This window comes from Microcebus murinus, chromosome 1 (assembly GCF_040939455.1).
Source record: "Microcebus murinus isolate Inina chromosome 1, M.murinus_Inina_mat1.0, whole genome shotgun sequence".
Lineage (NCBI taxonomy): Eukaryota > Metazoa > Chordata > Mammalia > Primates > Cheirogaleidae > Microcebus > Microcebus murinus.
This window is the reverse complement of record NC_134104.1, coordinates 126158380-126179491: the sequence shown is the minus strand read 5'-3', so window position 1 is coordinate 126179491 and position 21112 is coordinate 126158380. Positions and strand designations below refer to the sequence as shown.

Genomic DNA, 21112 nt, shown 5'->3' with positions numbered 1-21112 from the left:
TTCTTGTCTGGCTCCGTGCCTGGCACTCAGCATGTTGGAGATTGCTATTTTACTCCCAGGGAGAGCTTTAAGTACCAGGAATGGTGAGAAAGAACACAGGACTCCTGGTTGGAAGGCCTGTTTCTAGGCTCACTTGGCTACTAGGAAGTGCAGTTGGGCCTGGGGGGAAACATCATTGGATTTTTCTGTGTTGGTACAGGGAGGGTTTGGGACAGTGAGGGGTTGGGACTCCATGGACTACTTGATTTGCAAGGCCCCTACCAACTCTGTAAGCTACTGATGGGACGAGATGGGCGAGGAAGCTCCTCTTCAGGAATAAGAACCTCCACTTTGGGGACTAGACCATTCCAAGCCAGCAGTGGAGTTGGGACGTTAAATCGGAGTTCTTTACTTGTTCTTTGGACAGGGAGTGAGTGAATGGACCTACTTTCCAGAAGAGAGAAAATGAGTAAAGCTATTGAGAACCATGAGACAGTGACGTGCAGGAGAGTTTTCAAGAAAGGGAAGATGGCAGTCCCTTTGGGATTGAGTTCACCCTGGTCCAGACAGCATGAGCTCCCTGCCTCATGTCTTTAATGAACATTCTGACTCTTTGATAAGCAGACACAGAGAAACTCCTCAACTTAACTTTGTGTTGGGTCTTTCAAACTGCTTTTTTTTTTTTTTTTGGTAAAGAAAGCTGCAAAAGCTTGGTAATTTATCATGTAAAATGAGGCAAAAATGACCAAGAGACTCTCTCCCCACTTCCCTCCCCAGTAGATTGGGTGTGGGGGATGGTAGCTGGAAGCAAGGTCATGATAAAATATAATTTTAAAGTACAGGTATTTTCTCTCCTAGCAAATTCAATAACCATATCTTGTTGTATCATGAGGAAAAAATCCCCATGCTCTTGAAACTAAACAAACAAAAAACCCCGCAACTTTTTCTTTATCATTAGGGAGTTCCAGTAGTAAAAATAAAACAAAGGAAACCTTATGTAATTAATTTTTAATAGGACAGTTAAAGTGGTGTTTTTTCATAAAGTCTGCCAAAGTTCTGACAGCTATAGATGCTATTAAGAGAAATGACTTAGCTTTTATAAAGGAAGTAAGTGCCTGGTTAATATTTTTCATGTAAAGCACATTGGGAGAGCTGTAGATACACTTTCTAGATTACTGTCTGTACAAATGAAGTTCATTAGCAAGACTCACCATGGGACAACTGCTTGAAACTTGAATATCAACTTAATGTGTTGCAAAGGTGAACATAAAGTTTTTAGCCAATAACTGGACTTTGGGGTATGCAGAAAAACCAGGAAAAAGAACAGAACCATTCAATCCTGTATTTATTTACTCATTCATTCGTTTATTCACGAACATTTGCTGAGCTTGTACTTTTTTAAAGGTATTGTGCTAGGAGCTCTGCTTGTAGGCCGGTAGGGAGCACAGGTACAGGGTTCCATGGGACATGGAGCCTGCCCTTCAGGTATTGACAGTCCAACAGAAAATAGCATATGTACCTTACGCTATGGGAGCTTGAAAAAGGAGATGTCACTTCCCACTAGAAAATAAACCAGGGAAATGTTTCAGGAGGAAGTAGCATTTTAGCTGGGGCCTGATTTCTTTTGGGAAAACATAGGCGTACTGAGCATGAGGTGGGAAGAGTTTATTTAAGTCTTATAACGAAATGTTTTCTAGTGGTGTTTGAGTAATTTGCGAGCATCGTTGACAGCCTGAATTATTAATGAGTCTTTCCAAAAGCAGTACTCACTACAGTAACATTCCTCTGAGCTCTCTACCATTTTGACAAATTTAACTTAAATCCATGAAAAATTACCTGATCTTTTTCTTTTGAAAATTCTAATAACTGCCATTTCATTTTAAGATGGCAGGGAAAACCACACATCTAACTGTAAACTCTTCTTGATTCTAAGTACATTGAATTTAGTCAAAGTCAGTTAGGATGAATAGCTGAATATGAAATACTTAGCGAATAAGAGAGAGTTTGTACTTCCCCTTTCTCAACTCTTTCTTTGGAGCACTCAGTGATTGTGAATAGGCAGTATAGTTGCATTCACTCTGAATTCTAAGTACAGTTAAGTGATCCTTCATTCATGGAGGGTAGTTTTCCTTAGAATGAATTGCCAAAGATCTCAAAACTTGATAGCTGAGAGAAGTCAGTCATTAAAATGTCACTTCTGATGTTTCGGCAGTGTGGGTTTAATCTCGGTCATTTTATGGTTGTACATGTAAGTACAGAACAACAATACATGGTGCTGGCCATTTTTCAGCTGTTGAATTGTTGTTCACACATGGAGCTAGGGTGTTATTAATGTGTTTTTCATCACTAATGGGTTGAAACCGTTTGGGTACAGCTCCCCTGGAGTAACACCTTATTGGCACAGGAACCAGGACACTGGGCAGCTCTGTGGACGTTTATCAGGCATGTTTTGGCCTAGGATTGAGGGGGCCCTTGGAGGAGCTACAGTTAATGCAGGGGATGCAATTATAACACTCTTGTGCCCGAAGATAGAAAATGTATATAATCAAAATTGCTCTTGAAAATCTTAAGTACCCATGAAATGTATTTGTAATGTATTAATAGTACCACAGTTTCTCTCTACCCAACCAATGTGTGTCTTCTTTCAAGGCTGGATCAGCTTGCTGTTTCCAACAGTGAACTCCATGGGGTGCTCAGTTGGTTCCAGTCTATAGTAAATGCTCATTAGAATCTCGCCTAGGGTGGTGAGGTGCTTGCATCTTGCGGGGCATTTGTGGAGACTGAGATTGAGTGAACAAGAACCCACATCTCCTTCTCAAGTCCGTCCTGGGACACATCTGCCTATTGGGTAGAATAAGTGGCATAAACGTGCCTCCCTTTTAGTTGGATTTTTCTAAGATAAATATGTATGTAATTTTACTATGCAAAGATGACTTTAAGGAACTCCTAAATCTCAGGAAACTTATCTGTCTACTGCAGGGCTATAAAATATATATGCAAATTATGTAGCTAAGTCTTTAGGTCTTGGTTTGCATCTGTAACCCAGAATTTGTTGACAGGGGTGCTTTAGAAAAAAGAGGATCCTTGGCTCTCATGTGCTCTGGGTTTGGGATGATGGGTAGATTTGAACAGGGAGAGGAGTGAGAGGGGCCTTCTAGGCAAGGAGACTGGCTGTGGAGAGTCTGAGCCTGGAAGAGCAGACCACGGGCAATGAGGAGTAGCTGGAGCACAAGACCCAGAGGGGAACGGTGGGAGGACAGACGTAAGAAACCTGGGGCTGGGTACGAGGTCGTGGGAGACTGTGTATGAAGTCGTGATAAGCCCATGAGGACTGGGTCCACTTCTCCATCTGCTGATTTAGCCAAAGGTGCTGAGGTTCTCGTTCTAGATCAGATTCCTCCAGTGATTCTTAGAAGAGATGCAATGGGTTGCTGAGAGCTACAGTGAGTTGCTTTGTTCCAAATTGACCATATGCTTGGTGTCTGAGAAATTGTTTCTCTTAGACCCTATCAGCAAGCTACACTCCCAAGTACTTACGGGCAGCAGAATGAGTCAGCTCTGGCCACCCAGGGTCAAGTGATACAGAGAGAGACAATTCTTTTGGCTTTTGGCTGTTTTATTTCCAGGAAAGAAAATCTCAGAGAGTGCTCGGTCATTACCCTTTGTTTCCTCTCTTGGGGCCCAGAATCTAAAATCCTGAAGACTCTGCTTTTATTCTAAGACAGGGCTTACAACAAATTCAAGATGCCTACTGGGGATTCCTGGGAATTGGAGAGCCAGGGGCTTAGCTCTGCCCTGTGGTTGCTAAATCTTGTACTTTTTTCAAGAAAAGCCAGAAATCTGGATTTTTATGTGGAAACTTCTCTTTCTAAAATGTTGCCTCACTTTTTCAAGATAGCATTGTATATCCCTAACCACGCCACTGGCTGCCATCTTGCAGCCTCTAAGACCCTGTGACGCTCACGTTGGTGGAGTTCATCACGTGTCCTTTGAGCTGCCAACTCTGCTGTTGACGCACGGGAATCGCTGCCCTTCTCAGCCTCTCCTGTTACTGTTTTTTTTTATATGTCTGCCCACCTCCCCTCCCCTTGCTAAATCTTCTTTCATCTTTGGATTCCCATTTGTTTGAGTGCCAGGTCTGATTAGGTATTGCTCAGTAGAATTTTCCTGAATCAAGTAGAGTAAAACCATGCCCTTGGAATGTCGCTTCGATTATTCACTAAAGGACCGTAAATTCATTAGGAGTTGGATCTGTCTTTGGTTTACATATTTACCGTACCAAAAGTGCTTCTGGATAATGCAGCCACACAGCACGGAACCCTAGTAATGGAACACACACACACACTCTCTCTATTCTTTCCTTGCCAAAATCACAGTGACTTGCCACAAGAATATATATCCATTATTTTTCACTCTTCTTTTTCTTTTTAAAAAACATCCAAAGGACGGCCTTCAAAGAAAAGGAAATCTTTGTAGACCTTAAGTGAAGTACAAATGCATTACATTGCCTTTTTTTTTTCTTTCTAGCCTATAAGATAACATGAACATTTTCTTTGGCATTTGAAAAGGGCAAAATTGGGAAAGTACAAAATTATATTGGAACCAAAAAGAAAATTCTTTTAAAAATTATAGTCGAAAGTGTCCTCTTCAAGTGGCCTCGTATCTCTTCATGTCTAATTTTTACCAATTACTTTGACACTTGGGAGAATTATAGGGCTTCTAGAAAGAGGTTTCATAATTAAGCGAAATGCACAGGGGGTGGCGGCGCCTCCCGGGGTGCGCCCTAGAAAATGCTCACACGCGAGGCCGGGGAGCAGCCCCGGAGCTCGCTGATTGCTGGGATCACACGTGGGGAAGAAAAGCAACGGTGGGCTCGGGCGATGATTGACACGTGCTACTGCCACGGGGAAGCCGCAGCCGCCGGTTTCGTCCCCAGAGCGGAAATCAAGGAAGGTGAATTCAAAGCTCTTTTCTTAAATCAGAGCGGGGAATAAGAAGCTGTTTGCTCAGCCCAGGAGTCGCTATTTTGGATCCAGATACGGGAAGGGCGCCCACTCTGCTGGCGACTGCCCCTCACCTTGTTTTCTGGCGTGGTATCATCCTCCGTCAGTTTTCTCGAGCTTCCTGAGGTGTGTAGAGGACTTGATTAGCTCTCGGGCTGCCACCGCGCCCCCCAAGGCACTGTCCAGCAGCGCCGAGACTGCCTTAATTTAGTCCTCCTATTTTCCCATCTCCCTCTGGAGTGACACCCTTTTCTGGTGTGTTGAAGCTTCAGGATTCACTGTTAATTATTGTGTTTGCACTTCCCAATCTAATATGCCGGCGTAAAGCCACATTCTCTTGGGGAAAGGGTTTTTTTTTTTTCCTCCTCCACAATCCTAAATGGCTTGCCTTGTTGCTCCTGTTCTCTTCTTCCAACCCTCGGCCCTCATCCCAGTGGAGAGAACCACAGAGACGTGCAGGAGTCCTGCGTTGTCCCTGCCCCCGTTTCCTAGCTGGCCTTGATTGCCCGTGTCTTTCCCCACATTTTATTATTTTTATTTCTGTCGTCTCTCTGAGACAGAGCATTAGCATACTAGTGATTTCCAATCTTTCCCCAGAAGTATTTGGAATGGCAGAGAATAGTGAGCAGGCACTCAAAACGCAGAAGCACAAGCACTACATTTCTTTGAAATTTCCCATTGATCTTAAAACTTATGCAAATACCACAGTGCCATGAAATGTCTGTATTTATTTTTAAATAAAACAAAGGCCTCCTCCTCCCATGTGTACATCCAATCTTTAAATAAAAATGGATTCCAGGAAGATTTATTCTGTGGCATTACAAGGTAGACTGCAGGGACGCTTGGACATGAATTTTGAGGGCTATATGCATACAGTGTAGGTAATTTCATTGCAAATACTTTTACTAAAGTGTTAAGGTTTTGTATTTATATGTCTATCTCATATTAAATTTAGGAGCTCAGACTGTCTATCTTTAAATTTTCCTGGCAAAGTCCTTTTTATCTTTGTCAATCAGAGGTAACTTAGATTTTGGGTGTTTTTCAGGCAGAAAAGATACAATGGTCATTACCAGGGATGGGTTGTGGGAAAGACTAGTACTAATTGAATTGCACATTTTTAGGTACGAATGTAGATAAATAACTGTCAGGTGTATATAAATACATTATTAGTGATTTAAATGTTCTTGGGAGTTTGATATGATTATCTCTATAATCTATCCAACTGATTTTTATCATAATTTTAATGTTTGAAAGATGGAACCATTCAACAAAGAAGCAAAAGCCATAAATATGATTTAGTGGAGTACATCGTTTCATCTGCCTCCTATTCATCCGCCACAAGTTGGAACTTAAATTGGCTACGGAGACTTTAAAAACAAAATTAATAACACATATTCATACAACACCTGTTTCTGAGGGTCTGAGAACACTTTGCTTCGTTCCTGTATGTGTTAAGTACTATAATTAATTCTTACTATGTCCTCATGATTGTTGGTTTTGTTGTTAGTATTTGCTGAAAACATTATGTGTTCAGCAGAGGTTTTACACACAACACTATTTTGTAGCTGAAAGCTGCCATTATCTCCACTTATCTCCTCTTTCTCATTTTATACCCTAGAAAATAACACTGAAGAAGTCACTAATGACTTCTCAGTACTGAAGTTTGGGGTGGGTGCATGGGAGTGTGTGGTGGGTACAGAGTTTAAGTTCCACCTGGAGACCCATGGTGCAGAAATGCCATCTTTTGGCTCACAGGCCCTGGCGCTTATAGAAGTGTCCTCACAGAAGTCTGAGAATCTTCTGGGCTTTGCAGCATCCCTAGTTCCCATGGCTACACTGTGGGACCAAAGGCCTGGCTCATCACCACACTGCTTTCAGGACATAGAGTTGCCACTGCAATGTGGAGCTTCCTGCGTGGCTCTGTTCAGCAGGCTGGCTGGGCCTTGTCAGTTTCTGCACTAACTGGTTGTGCGCAAATCATGGTTCTAGGGCCATTAGTGCATTTTCTTCTCTTTCCTAAAACCAAAATCAAAATGTATTTATTAGGTATCTGTTGTGTCTTCTAAGGTTGTAGTGGTCTTTGTTAGCAAGAATAAGGTGAACATGATCCCTTGTTCTAGGGGGGGTAATATAATGTTCTTCTATATTTAAGTCCCCAAAATTGCTACGTCAAGCAACCTGGTTCTTATTAGGTACAAAAAGCCCCCTTTTCTTGTGAAGAACATTTATATGTTTGCAGGCACTTCTTAGTATGATTTACTGGTTTTGGTAATGGCCATAATAGCTACTATTTATTTATGCTGTGGCTGGACAGAGTCCTTGTTCATTGCTTCATGTGATATATGTTATCCTTAATCCAGAAAGCCAAGATGAAGAAAATGAGCCTCAGAGTAGTGGGTTGTCCAGGTCAATCTTCGCACATTTCCTGAGTGGAGGAATCAGGATTTACGTTGACTGCTTCTAATACCACTCCTCTCTAATTTTTTAGCCATTAGGGTTAGGGTAGGGGTAGAATTTCTCAACCTTGGCACTGTTGACAGTTTGGGCCAGATAATTGTGTGTGGGGCTATCCCTGCATTATAGGATATTTTCTAGCATCCCCGATGTCCACCCACTAGATGTTGGTAGCAAGCCCCCACCCCACAGTTGTGACACAGTCTCTGTGCACACATGTACACACACACGCACACAAATGGCCAGACTGACACATCTCTCACTGTTGGTAATGGCTTTATTGGGCATAGTGTGAGATGATTAAAACATCAGTGCCCACCTATTTGGATCTGATTTGAAGAAGTTTCCAATTATCAAGAAGAATTTTTTCAAATGTGGATATATATCCATTATTGTCAACAATGAATCTCATTTCAAGTGTATATTATGCTTTAAGGTATTAGCTTATTAATAATATCAACTTATTGTGATCATTTAAAAATATTGCCTATTTCCTCCATTTCTCATCTTTTTAACTTTTGTATGTTATGTTTTGTAACATATGTAAGATGTTAGTGTAGTGGTACTCAGTTTTTTTCTGACGGTGTGTGTGATTAAAAAAATTTGCTTCTAAATCACGTTGGTGGTTCCTGAAGCAGTTAGATTCTTGCTGCTCAAAGTGTGATCGAGGGACAGCAGCACTGGCGTCACTGAAGAGCTCCCTGAACACGCACACTCTCCGGCTCTGCCCAGACCTGCCATTCCGAATCTGTATCCTAAAAAGATTCCAGATGATTTGTGTGCACATTAAAGTTTGAGAACAGAGTTAAACTGTGCTTTCCTATAACATAGCCATTAGCCATGTGGAGCCATTTAAATGTAAATGAATTAAAATGAAGTAAAATTAAAAACACAGTCCCTCAATTGCACTGGCCACATTTCATGTGTCAGTAGCAAAATGTGGGTAGTGGCTACTTTATTGGACAGTGCAGATGTAGAACATTTCCATCACCTAACTCAGAAGATGTAGGTAGGATGATCTAGAAAAGAAGGAAATAATAAGCAAATCTTAATTTGGAACATATGAATTAAATGCCGGTAAAGAAGAGACTTTCTGTCACTCAACGGGACATGGCACATGAGTGAGTCTTGTGAAGACCATTCCTGTGTAGCTATTATTGTTATTTTTGTTTGCAGATATGTAACTTTTCTGAACCAATAAATGTCAGACAGAACTACTTTTATTCAGTGTTCCCTTTGCAATAAAATATATTAATTGTGCATCACTACTACCGTGTTTTCCCAAGAATAAGACAGAGTCTTATATTTATTTTTCCTCAAGAAGACACCTAGGGCTTATTTTCAGGGGATGTGTTATTTTTTTTTAAGTATGGTACAACAATCTACATTTATTCAAATATAGTTAAGTCATCTTCTTCTGGAACATCATCATAACTCTCCAAACCCCGAATTCCATCCTGAATTTCTTGCCACTCTATTTCCTTTAGAACTATTGGCCCCAATCTCTCATGTGGAGCAATAGAGCTCTCATGGGGCAGATGAGAAGGGCTGCTCGTCTTCTTTACCACTCCATGAGGAAATGCATGGGTTGTGCAGATATGCTGCATAGCCACGCCCATCACTAGGTCTTATTTTCGGGGTAGGGCTTATATTGTGCAAATGCTTAGAAATCCTGCTAGGGCTTATTTTATGGGTAGGTCTTATTTTCGGGGAAACACAGTAATACTAGTTCTTTCTATATCTTTCAAGGTAAAGGAGTACAACCTTACAGGATTCCAGGGAAAGTGGGACCGTCCCCGTAATTCCATTCCTTGTGGCTGCTTTCCTCTTTTCTGTAGCCCAGCTTACTGGGGATTGAAATTCTTTCACAACTACATTATACAGGGAACACTGAGGTCATTATACAGGGAACACTACATTATACAGGTCAAGTTTGTGTGTTTGTTTCCCTCTTGGCCTTTTAAGGTTAAGGGTGGACTCCTCGTAATGCACGGCTACTCATTGTTTATCTACCAGGGAGCCAGTCCTGCCTGTAAGCTTCGAGATAGGATGTGGCAAGATTTCTCTAGAATAAGTAGCAGGATCAGATAGTTAGATGCCCTAGTGACATGCGCCCACTTGGCCGTGCCCAGCTCCTGAGACAGTGTGTGGTGATAGCACTATGTGCTCACCTCCCCCCATCATTTTCAGAATGTTCCCGGAGATACCAAACCCTTTTCAACAAAAGTGGTGAGTGTCTTTTGGTGAAACAGGAAGGGAAAATCAGAAGGAAGGGCAGTGTCCCATTTATGGGTTAATTCTTCTGCATCTTTCTGCTTCCTACTTCAGAACTCCCCTGACGTACTCTGTAGTTAGATGTTTTGTTTAAAGATCCATTAGGATTTGTTTATTTGACCCGCCCCCCGCGCCCCCCACCAAGTATAATATTTCTTAAGCTTTATTATTAGGGAAAACTTTTAACTCTAGCAGCCGCATTTTATTTTTGTAAATTTGGCCTCATTTTGCAAAGAGGGGTCATGAAAATTATAGGAAATATTTCCCCTGTTGTTCTGAGAGCATCTTTGGGAAGCAGCAGCTCATTCCTCTTCTTCCCATGCACCACCACTTGCAGGGACAAGAAATATCTAAAATCTCTCACCCTCCCACCCGTCCACTTCCTCTACAAATATCTTAGCTCAGCTCTCATTTCTGCTCTCCTAAAATATTCTTCCCCTCTTCCTAAGTCATACACGGTGCCACCTGCTTAATCTTCCCAAAATCTGAATTGTGGTTATCTTCTGTCTAAAGACCATTGTGAATCCCCTTAATGTCAGAATTAAGGCGAGTCCCATCCTGCTTCCCAGCCTTGTTCCCCACTGTTCTGCTTGGCCTCGGCAGATCCCTCTGTGGCAGATCCATTCTGACAGTGAGCTCTTCCGTACATCCCTCAGGCTGTGATTACTGACCCAGGGGAGTCACAGGCCCCATCACCTTCATGCACTCTTTGCCTATCTGACCTATTTTTTATTTCCATCATGTAATGCGTGTTTTTTTTCAGTTGAGATCTTTGCTAATTTTTGTTCTCAGTGCCTAGAATGTCCTTTTGTCCATTATCTCATGACTAATGTCCACAGAGCCTCAAAGACTCAGCTCACATGCTTCTTGCTTTTAAAAATTCCCCCTGATCCCTGACACTGGAAATACCTGAAGTCTCTTAGCACTTGTTTACATGAGCTTCATCTCTTCTCGTAGATTTTCAGTTTCCAGAGGCAGTATCTAACCCCATGCCTTTAATTTCTTATATGTGATCTGTAGTCAAGCTGGTGATGGATAGATGAGTGAATAAATATTAACAGATTTTTTTATTGTCGTTAGTTACACATGAGTTAATAAAACTAGGAAAAGTCTTCTTTTTCTTTCGTTGACAGATCTTTTTCCGTTCTCTTGCTCATTTCTCTCCCTATTACTTTAAAAAAACAGCCATTCTGATTATTCTCTTTGAAACTGGTGTTCTTTTTTGGGGAAGAAAATCTTAAAATTCCTTCCTGTTTCCCAGGAACAGAGAATTTGTTTCTGTCAACTGACATTTAGTCATTTTTTTTCCTGATTGGAGAAGTGCCTAGTAATCTAAGCTTGTGTTTCTCACTATTCCTTTTGATTATTTCTAAATGAAGCAAAAATAACCCTATTGATAAACTACACATTCTCTCTTCTTTTCATAACTGAAGTTTAAACTGCGCCTACTATCCTGGGAAAAAGAAGACATTGTTTAAACTCATGGTCTTTGAAGAGATCTAAGGGATTTATGAACTGAAATGAGATCTATTACATGTTTATTATTTAAAAGTAATGTGTGTGATAGTTTTAGTCACATGCTTATGTTACTTAAAAGTACAGTTTATAATAGTTTCCTGACAGGCATTTGTTTTTTAGTAGCCTCATTTCAAGTCTTCCATGAAACCAAAATGAGTATTCAACTTACTAGTTGGCTCTTTGTCAGGATTAATTTAAGGATTAACCCTTTTGCCTGTGGCGATTACCAATATTTAAAGCACTCTTAAGTGTTAGCAGTACTTGCTGCAAAAATGTCCTGTTGATGGCTTAGAAAAGTGTCATGTCCCAGCCAGGAGAGCAGAGTGAGGACCGTCTAACCTCGGTGGCCTTGGTCTTCCTGGCCAGGGAGGAGCTCTGAGGGGAGGAATCTGCCGAGTCATTGCAATGCTTTAGGGGTTAGCTATTTTGCTTATGATACAGTTAGATAATCTTTCACTCTTATCTACACCCTGGCATTCAGCCCTCTGTGACTCACATAGGAACTTTGTGTATGTAACCACAGACTAGTGGCTGAGAAGTCACAGTCCCAAAGCTTTTGGCCTATATGACATTAAAAAACATTGTTTAGAGCCAAAATTTGACAGTTATGGCCTACATAAGAACACAATTCCGTGCCTTCTTTAAAAAAAAATTATAAGATTTGGCAACCCTGTCCTGTAATTCCTAGTAATAGTTAGGATATAAACTGTCTGGTTTCTACTGATCTCGTTGTCCCCCAACACCGGAGAGACGTGGCACTTGCCATTTATCGTCATTTTTGCACTGTGACTTTGCTCACGGTGGATGGTGGACGTGAGTTTCTCTGCAACCACAGAGCTTTCAGAAATGAGAATGTGAGAGGGAGTCTGACAGCCCTCCGTGTTTGGAAAAAATATAGGAGAGTGCGTATTTCTTGGTGGACGTTCCTATGTAATTTATATGAGAACAAAGTGTCTAGATCATGTATTTTGGTTTAAAAAAAAATCCTATCCCAAGAATGGAAAAACAAGCACCAGATATATTCTCCAGCAAACTGGTATTAACTGAGTAGCAGCACCTAAGTGGACACATAGGTGCTACAGTAATAGGGTATTGGGCAGGTGGGAGGGGGGAGGGGGCGGGTATATACATACATAGTGAGTGAGATGTGCACCATCTGGGGGATGGTCATGATGGAGACTCAGACTTTTGGGGGGAGGGGGGGAAATGGGCATTTATTGAAACCTTAAAATTTGTACCCCCATAATATACCAAAATAAAAAAAAATAATTTAAAAAAAAAAAAATCCTTTACTCATTACTTGTGGGCCTTGAGTTTGCAACCTTGTTTGACCCTCTGGCCCTCCGCTGCCAGAGGAGTGACCACACCAGCCTCGGCAGACGTGACAGTTGTGACGAGTGAGCATCTCCAGGTATGTCTCTGCGTGTTGCACACAGTTTTTATTACGGTGGATGTTTGTGTAGGAGTAATGAGGTCAATGTGACACGGAGTAGGTGGTCTTTTATTAGGTTTTTAAACAACTCTGACATCTGTGGCCAGTCGTGTTGACATTAGAATTTCTTTAGCACGGGGACACAAGGGCTCTTTGCTCTCCCACCTTGCGGTTAGGAAAGGTTTGTGTACAGATGCTCAGTGTCCAAATTTACCTTTGTGTGTGTGTTTGACAAATATTTATTTATTTGTTGAACTTGTTCACATTGATTTTTGGCCCAAGTTTTAGTTAAAAGCTGTTAAAGAAATGAGGACTGTTTTGGATGACAAAAAAGTTGTGGACATGGGTAGTGATGATGATTGTGCAACATTGTGAATGTACTTAATGACACTAAAGTGTACACTTTAAAATGATTTAAAATGGCAAATATTATGTGATGTATATTTTACCATAATAAAAAATGAAAAGGAGGGAGGAAAACAAGAAGTTGGAAAGTACTTTTGAGTTTTTCTGACCAAAAGACACGTAGACCCCATCCTTAATATTTCATTTATCTCTGATCTTTTTTCTTGAAGGTTTGTTTTCTTCTTAAGAATATAGGAGTCTAAATTGCTGATCTCTATAAGTCATTCTTTCCATGTTTTCCCTTTTCTGTGGATTTGCTCAGCTATCTCCCAAGGAAAATCTCTAGGAGAGTGGCAGATAAAATGTACCCAGCCTAGGAATAATTTTCTTCTTATTATTATTTTTTGCAAGCATGAAATGAAGTTTATTGAGGAAGGACAAGATAGGTTTACAGAGCAAGAGCAAGATACAGGTTCACAGAGCAAGAGCAAGACATGACCAACGGCCCTCTCTGTAGAATGGACCCCTCGGTTGTAACAAAAGTACCGATAATTTAGTTTTAACAGAAAAGTTGCAAAGGTATTACACACACTCTTCACCATGTTTCCTTCCATCATTAATACCTTACATTACCATAGTACATTTGTCAAACTAAGAAATCAACATCACTATTTTGCTATTAATTAAACTGCAGATTTTATTTGTATTTCAGAGTTTTTCTATTAATGACCTTTTCCAGTTCCAAGATCCAGTCCAGGGTGCCACAGTGTATTCAGTTGTGATGTCATGGTGGCTTTTTAAAACTTAACCAAGCTCTGATGTCTTAGCTGCTTCTCCACTGTCTGCAGCAATCAGAACCACTCTGTTTATGTGCCTTGATAATACTATGTTGCCACACTCTAAGAATTAGAATTCATTTTGTCTTATTCATGCTTGATTTTCAGGGAATCACATCTGTGCTCAGTAATATCCTTTTATTCCTGCTTCCTTTCAGAAAATCCCTTTGGAATGATTAGAAGTAGATCTCCCTCAACTCTCCAGTGCCGTGGATAAGTGGGGGCCCCAAAATGCGAGATGGGTCAGAGTTCTGTGTAGTTAATTTTCCCCCAGGCTGTTTCTAAGAAATGACTCTGAAGTAGGATAATGATTGTTTTTTCAAGGAGCCAAGCTATTCTGCACTCAAACCAACATATTAATTTGATAATCTGCCAATTTAACAGGATAATCGTATATCAAAAGTAAACAGATTTCTTCACATCTATTTCCATAGGGTGGATTAAATGCAATTTCCCTCTTGGGATTTCAAGAGGATACGTAAACTGGAGAGAAAATTCTAAGTTAGTTAATTGAAGCAATCGCTAGGACAACATGTGCTCTTGGTTTTCTTCCTCTTCCCTGCTTACTCCTTCTTTGTCTCCTTTACTGCTTTCTTCTCTTTTCTCCCCAACCACTTCCTGGTAAAGGGTCCCAAAATTCAGCCCTTGACCCCTTCTCTATATTAATGGAGATCTCATCCAGTCTCTTTAAATACCACCTGGAAGCTGATGACCCCTAAATTTACATCTCTAGACACCATTCCTGAAGCCCACACTTGAATATACATTTGACCGTCTACCAGACATCTCCACCTGGATGTCTTCTGGATATGTCAAATCCAACATATCTGGAACTGAATTATCAGTCTTCCCACCCAGCCTGTGCCACCCAAGCCTTCCCCATCATTGTTGGGGCAGCTTCATCCATTCTCCCAGTTGCTAGGGCAAAAATCCTTGGAGTCATCCTTGTCTGCTTTCTTCCTTTCACACCCCACGATTTGTCCATGTGGAAATCTTGAAGGTTCTACCTTGAAAACGTAGCCAGAAGCTAGAACTTCTCATCACTGCTGGTATACTGTTGCCAACCCACTTTGAACCATCATCATCTTCCACCTGGACCACTGAGGTGGTCTCTTAGCTGCCCCCTACAGCCAAAGGGATCCTATTAAAATAAATCAGATCATGTCACTTCTCTGTTCAATACCCTGCAAGGACTTCTGTAATTCTGAGTAAAAGCCTCTGTCTTTACTGTGGCCTGGAAGGTCTGCATTATCTAGTCTTCTGTAGGCATCTAACTTTGTCTCCTGCACTTTGTCCTTCCTCCCGGAGCTCCGGCTGCAGAGCTTCTGTGTGTGGCCCTAGCTTGGGGCCCTCACACAGGCCGTTCCCTCGGCCTGGAGAGCTTGTGTCCTGGATATTACCGTGTCTGACCCCTCACCTCCTGTAAGTCTTTGGAACACCACATCTCACCTTCTAAATGAGGCCGTCCTGACCGCCCTCATTAAAACTGCAACTGTCCCCTCCCTGTTCTCCTTACCCTGCTCTGTTTCTTCTTCCTTTAACACTTCTCACCATTGAACATGCTCTGTTAGGTGTTCATGCATGTCTGTTGTTTATTGTCTTTCTCCTATTAGATTGTTAGCTCCACTAGGGCAGAGATGTTGTCACTTGTGTCTCTCAATGAATGCTAAAGAATAGTGCCAGACACATAGAGGTAGTGTGATCCATATTCATTGAATGAATAGTTATGAACTGTGAAAAGTGCTGGGAAGGAAAAGTAAACAGCACAGTTACAGATGATCATAGCAGGTCACTAGCAGGTAATATCTGTTGATCCTGGATCTTGTGCCACTCCCTCTGCTAAGGGCTTTACACATTTCTTTCCTATTTAATCCTTACAATGATGTTAAGAAATAGCTACTTATAATATTCCCACTTAATAGTGAAAGAAACTAAGGCACAGAAAGTTTAAATACATTGTCTAGAGTCTCAGAGCTCGTAAATGACCCACCTCTAGTTAGCTCTAGAACCTGTGGCTTCTAACTAACAATTCTAGTGGAATGTACCAGCTTGACAATGGTGATGGGGAAGCATATTTCATCGTTAGCCATGCCTGCTCTTCTCGGAGTGCCTCTATTTAAGTGGACAGTGTTTGGTGTTAATTTTCAGATAAGGTACGCTGAGAAACTTTTGCTGGTAGTTAACCCTGTATCTCCAGAAATGCATTCTGTGTCCTTCTTTCTTAGTGTGTAAACCCAGATCTCTCTGTCCTTTCCATAAATGGAAGCCATCTGAGGAAGTTTGGTGGTTTCCCATGTTCTTTTCCAGGATGATTCGATGACATGGCCTTTTGGGAACTATAACTGGTATTTCCCCCTCCCCACAGGAGGGTGGCAAGTGCCTGCTCAGCCGAGAGTTTCAGGCTGATGCTTGTTCCTTAAAAACTTGATTGTAGGATATTTAGTCCCTTGTCCTGTGGTTCCTTAGATGGCCAAGTCACGGCCCGTAGAGGTCACTTCTCAAAGTCCACTTCTATCTCCCAGAGTTGTCTCTGCCCTCAAGGACACAGAAAACTCCTCACCCAACAGAGGAGCTCTCAGGTGTCTGACTGGAGCCTATGGGCCTTGGCCTATGCCTGGCCAACAGTGAATAGCTTGTTCTGAGCATGAAGCTGCCGTCTTCCTTCTCAGGAACTGTATTAGTTTTCTTTCTTTTTTTTTTAATATTAGTTTTCTATGCTCTGTAATAAATTATGACAAACTTAGTGGCTCAAAATCTATTATCTCATGGTTTTTATAGCTTATCTGGGTTCTCTGCTTCCAGATCCCAGCAGGCTGCAATGCAGGTGTTGGCTGGGGCTGTGGTGTCATCAGAGGCTCAACTGAGGCAAGATCCCCTTCTAGGCTCCTTCAGGTTGTTGGCAGTCCCAGGACTTCTATCCCCCTTTTCTTGCAGCTGTTGGCCAGGGGCTGTCTACACTTCCTTGCTCTCTAACATAACAGCTTTCTTCTTCACGGCCAGTAGGAGGGTCTCTTGCTCCCCTCTGCTCAGATGGAGTCTTAGAACATAATACAACATAATGCAATCATAGGAGTGACACCCATCACCATTGCCATATTCTGTTGAGTAGAAGCAAGTCACAGGTCTGGATTGTACAAAGATGTGAACACCAGGAGGTAGGGGTCATTGGGGGGTCACTTTAGGTGTGTTCATCACAGCAACTATGGTCTCCTACCTCCAGGGCTGAGAAACCCAGAAACTCCCTCTGGCAGCCCTGCGAGCAAGCTTTGCTAGTGGATTCCATAGTGTTTGTCATAGGATTAGTGGCAGGGAGAGAGTTTCTGTGTGACTGTGCCCTCCACCCGGCTCTTGTTGCTATCAGGCTGCAGCAGCACCCTCACAGAGTGCTGACTTCCAGGCTCAGCAGCAATCTGTCCTCGGAGGGTTCAGGGATCCTTACCACCCTCTCTCCCCTTTAGCCATTCTTCAGCCAATCCTTTTGTTAGGTAGATAGTGAGAGGCCTCCAGCTCCCCCAGGAACAAGAGACAAGCACCCCCTTGAGATAACCACCACATGAGCAGGGAGGAGGAGTGCACTGCTAATCATAACCCAGCACGATAACCCCAAAGTGGCCGGTATTCCTGGAAGAAGAAATTCCTAGAAAGCCAAGCAGTGCAGGTGCACCAGGGTCTGGAAGATGACCAAAAGTAACCTTGGGTCAATTATCATGTCATTAGCATAAATCTGCATTGCAGCCCCACCCCCCCACCTCTCCTGCTTTCAGAGAGGCTCATGGGAAATCCTCATGCATAGTAAGACTCAGGTTATATAACTAACAGCTGTCCATCAAGGTGAAGCATTAGTCATGTCTGCCAGGGAGGGTCCAACCCATACAATATAAAATGAAAATTTTAGTTAACAGTCAGGTCTTCTGTAGCAACAGGGGCCCGTTTGCTATCTATGGTGAAGGTATCTTGCTTTTGCTCAATAAACTTCGCTTCTGGCTTGCTTGGCCATGAGTGTGTGTTGTCATTCTTTGACAAGAGTGTACCAAGAACCAAGGGCAGATTGCTGACCTGCTGTGATCTGGCCATTAGGATTCCCAGTTTTTACCCAGGTGGCCTGGGTTCGACTCCCAGTAAGGGAACCAGATCATGACCTGACACTTTCATTTTAGATTGCAGAGCTAATTCCTAAAGGCAAGGGGAAAGCCTATTAGTTGCTCATCTCACCTATTCCCCTAATTTGCATTGAATTTGCTTTTCCTGGAAACAGGAGGCTGAGATGTAATTTTTCATGGTTCATCTAGAAAATTCGTAATGCCTATTTTTCTTGATCTTTTGCACTCCTTTCAGTTCAGTTGTAACTGAGTTGATTATGTGATGAAATGAACCAGAGCCTCCCTTCTTGTTATAGAACTTCTTGTTCCAGAACCAAAGATGGTTCTTGTTAGGTCCTGTACTAAAGATTATTCCTTACGAATTGATCTGGGCTGTGAGTTGCTTACGGTCTTATCAAATTACAGCCTTATAGTCATCTTCCTTTTCATTCATTCTGTGAATGTTGTACTGAGTAGATATGGCGTTGACTTACTTAAAATGACTATAATTTTTCAATCTAATCATTTAAAAGCTCAATGAGTATTTATAAATAACCTCATACAGTCTGACGTTAATTTCCATGTGACAGAGCAGCTGGGATTTTACATTTTAGAACTTCCTCCCCCCTTTGATGTTTGTTGTTTGCGACCTCACGTAATACATATGGCAGTGTGTCTTGACCAAGTCTTCTCTTTCAAAAGCCTGGAATCTTCTGCCTTAGTTCCTCTTGATATGTCTTTTGTTTGGGGTGGGGGGAGGGGATGAAAACATGAGTCTCTAAGTTTTAAGGCAAGAAGCCTAGGGTTCAGAATTGGTTTATTATTTGAAATTAATTTATTCCAGGCTTACCAATTTGGAATCAGTTTATTCTTTTACATTTCAAATGTATGCACCTCAGTACCCTACACCTGAAAGGGCATGTTAGAGGGAAATAAAAATAAAAGTAAGCCATTAAAGTTTGCTTACCAAATCACAGCTGCACACCTGGGGAAAACCAAATCCTCTTTTTATTTTTTCTTCACTTTTAATTTTCATATAAATCATACCCAGATGGTTCATGGTAGCATAAATTATTTTTAATGCTATGTAAGAATCTTATAAATTCATTACAAAATATTGTAGCAAATGAGCACTTAGAAACTGTTCGGTGAGATATATGTGTCTCAGGAGTTCAGTGTGACAGTGTCCACTTTAAGGATTTTGTGGCCAGACCTTCTGTCACTGGGGCTGGCAGGGGGGCCCCTCTTTGGTAGAGCAGCCTGGAAAGTGGGCCTCGAGGGCCCTGCTCACTCCACTCCCCAGCTAGTGCAGAGTGACTGTGTGTGTGGTGTGAGCCTGGGACAAAGAGCCCAGAGCCTGGTCACTAATTTCCGCTCCCCACCACCAGCCTCCCACAAGAGCGAGCACATTCTGCCAGCCCTTAGCTGCAAGTACCCCTTCTTGTTGCCATACACCTGGCTGGACCAAGGAATCCTCTTTAATTTCTGGCCACCACATGGCTTCCAGGAGTTGCCTAGACCCACATTAGTGTCACACAGGAGCCCTACCAAGGAACGGCTGTGAGCTGGTAGAATTTCCTTTTGGTGACTGCTTGCTGCTAGTCCTCCCAAGTGAGCACAGCTTGGCTCTGTGTCATACCACGGGCATGTCTCTGTGGCGGCAACATGGAAAGCAGCCCCCGTCCCCGTGTGGAGAGGGCGGGGCATGCTGGGAAGACTCCACGTTGACCGCAAGACTGGAGGCCTTTACCTCAGACAGCCCTTCATATCCACTCTGTTTTCCCAGAAAGTCTAACGTTTCGTTGCCTGGTAGTCTTTCTTGAATGCATCTTTCATTTTGATAGATTTTGCTAGATTGCCCTCTGTTGGGGTTGAACCCTAATTTTCAATTTTCTAAGTGATATGTTCTCTTTATTTAAAAATGAAAAAAATTAGAGATTATAGCTAAAGTCCCTTTTGATTGCCACTACTCCCACCCCCACTGTCACCCCCACCCAGTTCCCACGCAGGCTCTCCCCTTCTCCCACAGGTAACTGCTGTTGTTGGTTTAGTGCATGTTTTACTAGTTCTTTCTCTATGCCCTGGCAGACATACACCAATGGGAAATAGAGATTACTGGAGTTTCTATGTGTGTGCGTGTTTAACTATAGTATAAGCCCTATTTTACTAAACCATCATTCTGTAATTATTTTATATGACACTATGTCTTAGAGGTCTTTCTATGACATAAATCTATATCTATATCTATATCTTACTTGAGGTTACCATAAATTACTTTTTAGCAATGCTTTTTTGGCAGTTACTGTCAGGAAAGAATTTGGGGCTTCATTAAATACTTAGTGGTTCTTTTTTAAAAAAAAATATTGTGCAAAATCTTAATCTTTGCATGCGTGTGCTTTTCTTTCTCTTCAGATCTCAGAAAAATGATCTTCACAATGATGGCTACATCTTGGAATTAGATTGCTGTTCCTCCTTAGACCACCTGACGGACCAAAAAATCATCCCAGAGTTCATTAAGAAGGTGAGCACCACAGTCAGGGTGTGATTGGACAGGGTCACAGGGTGTAGACCTGAGTGAGTGGGCAGGGGAGCTGGCTGAGGGCGGAGCAGCCGCGAGCGGGAGGCTGTGGCAAGAACCATGACCTAAACTTCTGGGCAGCCCCCCGGGGGAGCAGCCCTTCCATAGATGACTCTAGAACAAGATGGCTTCACCCACACCCCCAGGCTGGTGGGACCCTGGATCCTGTCATTTAGGACTGGAGTGGCATTAACAGCTGACAGGCCAGCAGGCCTACTGCCAGGCCTCCTCTGGCACCCTCCAGATGAGGTGAACCCTCAGATGCCGCCTTCCTTTGTCTGTGGGTCTTCATTGCTAGGGCCCCCTCCTCTCCCGGCAGGGGAGCATGCCAGAGTCCTGCGGCCACTGCGTGCAGCTGTTCCAGAGGAAAATTGCCTAGTTGCAGAGAATTCATATCTGCCCAGAAATGTATCTGGTTCTGAACTTTTTTTCATGCCATTTGAGGTTTTGTGCCTAATTGTAGGGTCCACTTGAATTTCAATGTGACGTTTACTACAGAGGGAATGTTCTTGCCCCAAACTGGAGCTGACTTCATCTCCTGATGTTTTTCTTGTTCTCCCTTACCCAGTCTTCCAACGTAATTGGCAATTCCCCACCCTGAACAGGTGATTGTG

At 42.3% G+C, this 21112-nt stretch overlaps 1 protein-coding gene across 2 annotated transcripts in view; it reads left to right on the top strand.

Moving 5' to 3' along the window:
* The window catches only part of RFTN1 (raftlin, lipid raft linker 1), a 199097-nt gene that overhangs the window by 83497 nt on the left and 94488 nt on the right, over positions 1 to 21112 (top strand). For both annotated transcript variants that reach the window (XM_012766959.3, XM_012766960.3), the window contains exon 4: positions 20333 to 20441. In XM_012766959.3, the coding sequence (XP_012622413.2) occupies positions 20333 to 20441 (109 nt within the window). The remainder of the gene's footprint in view (positions 1 to 20332; positions 20442 to 21112) is intronic.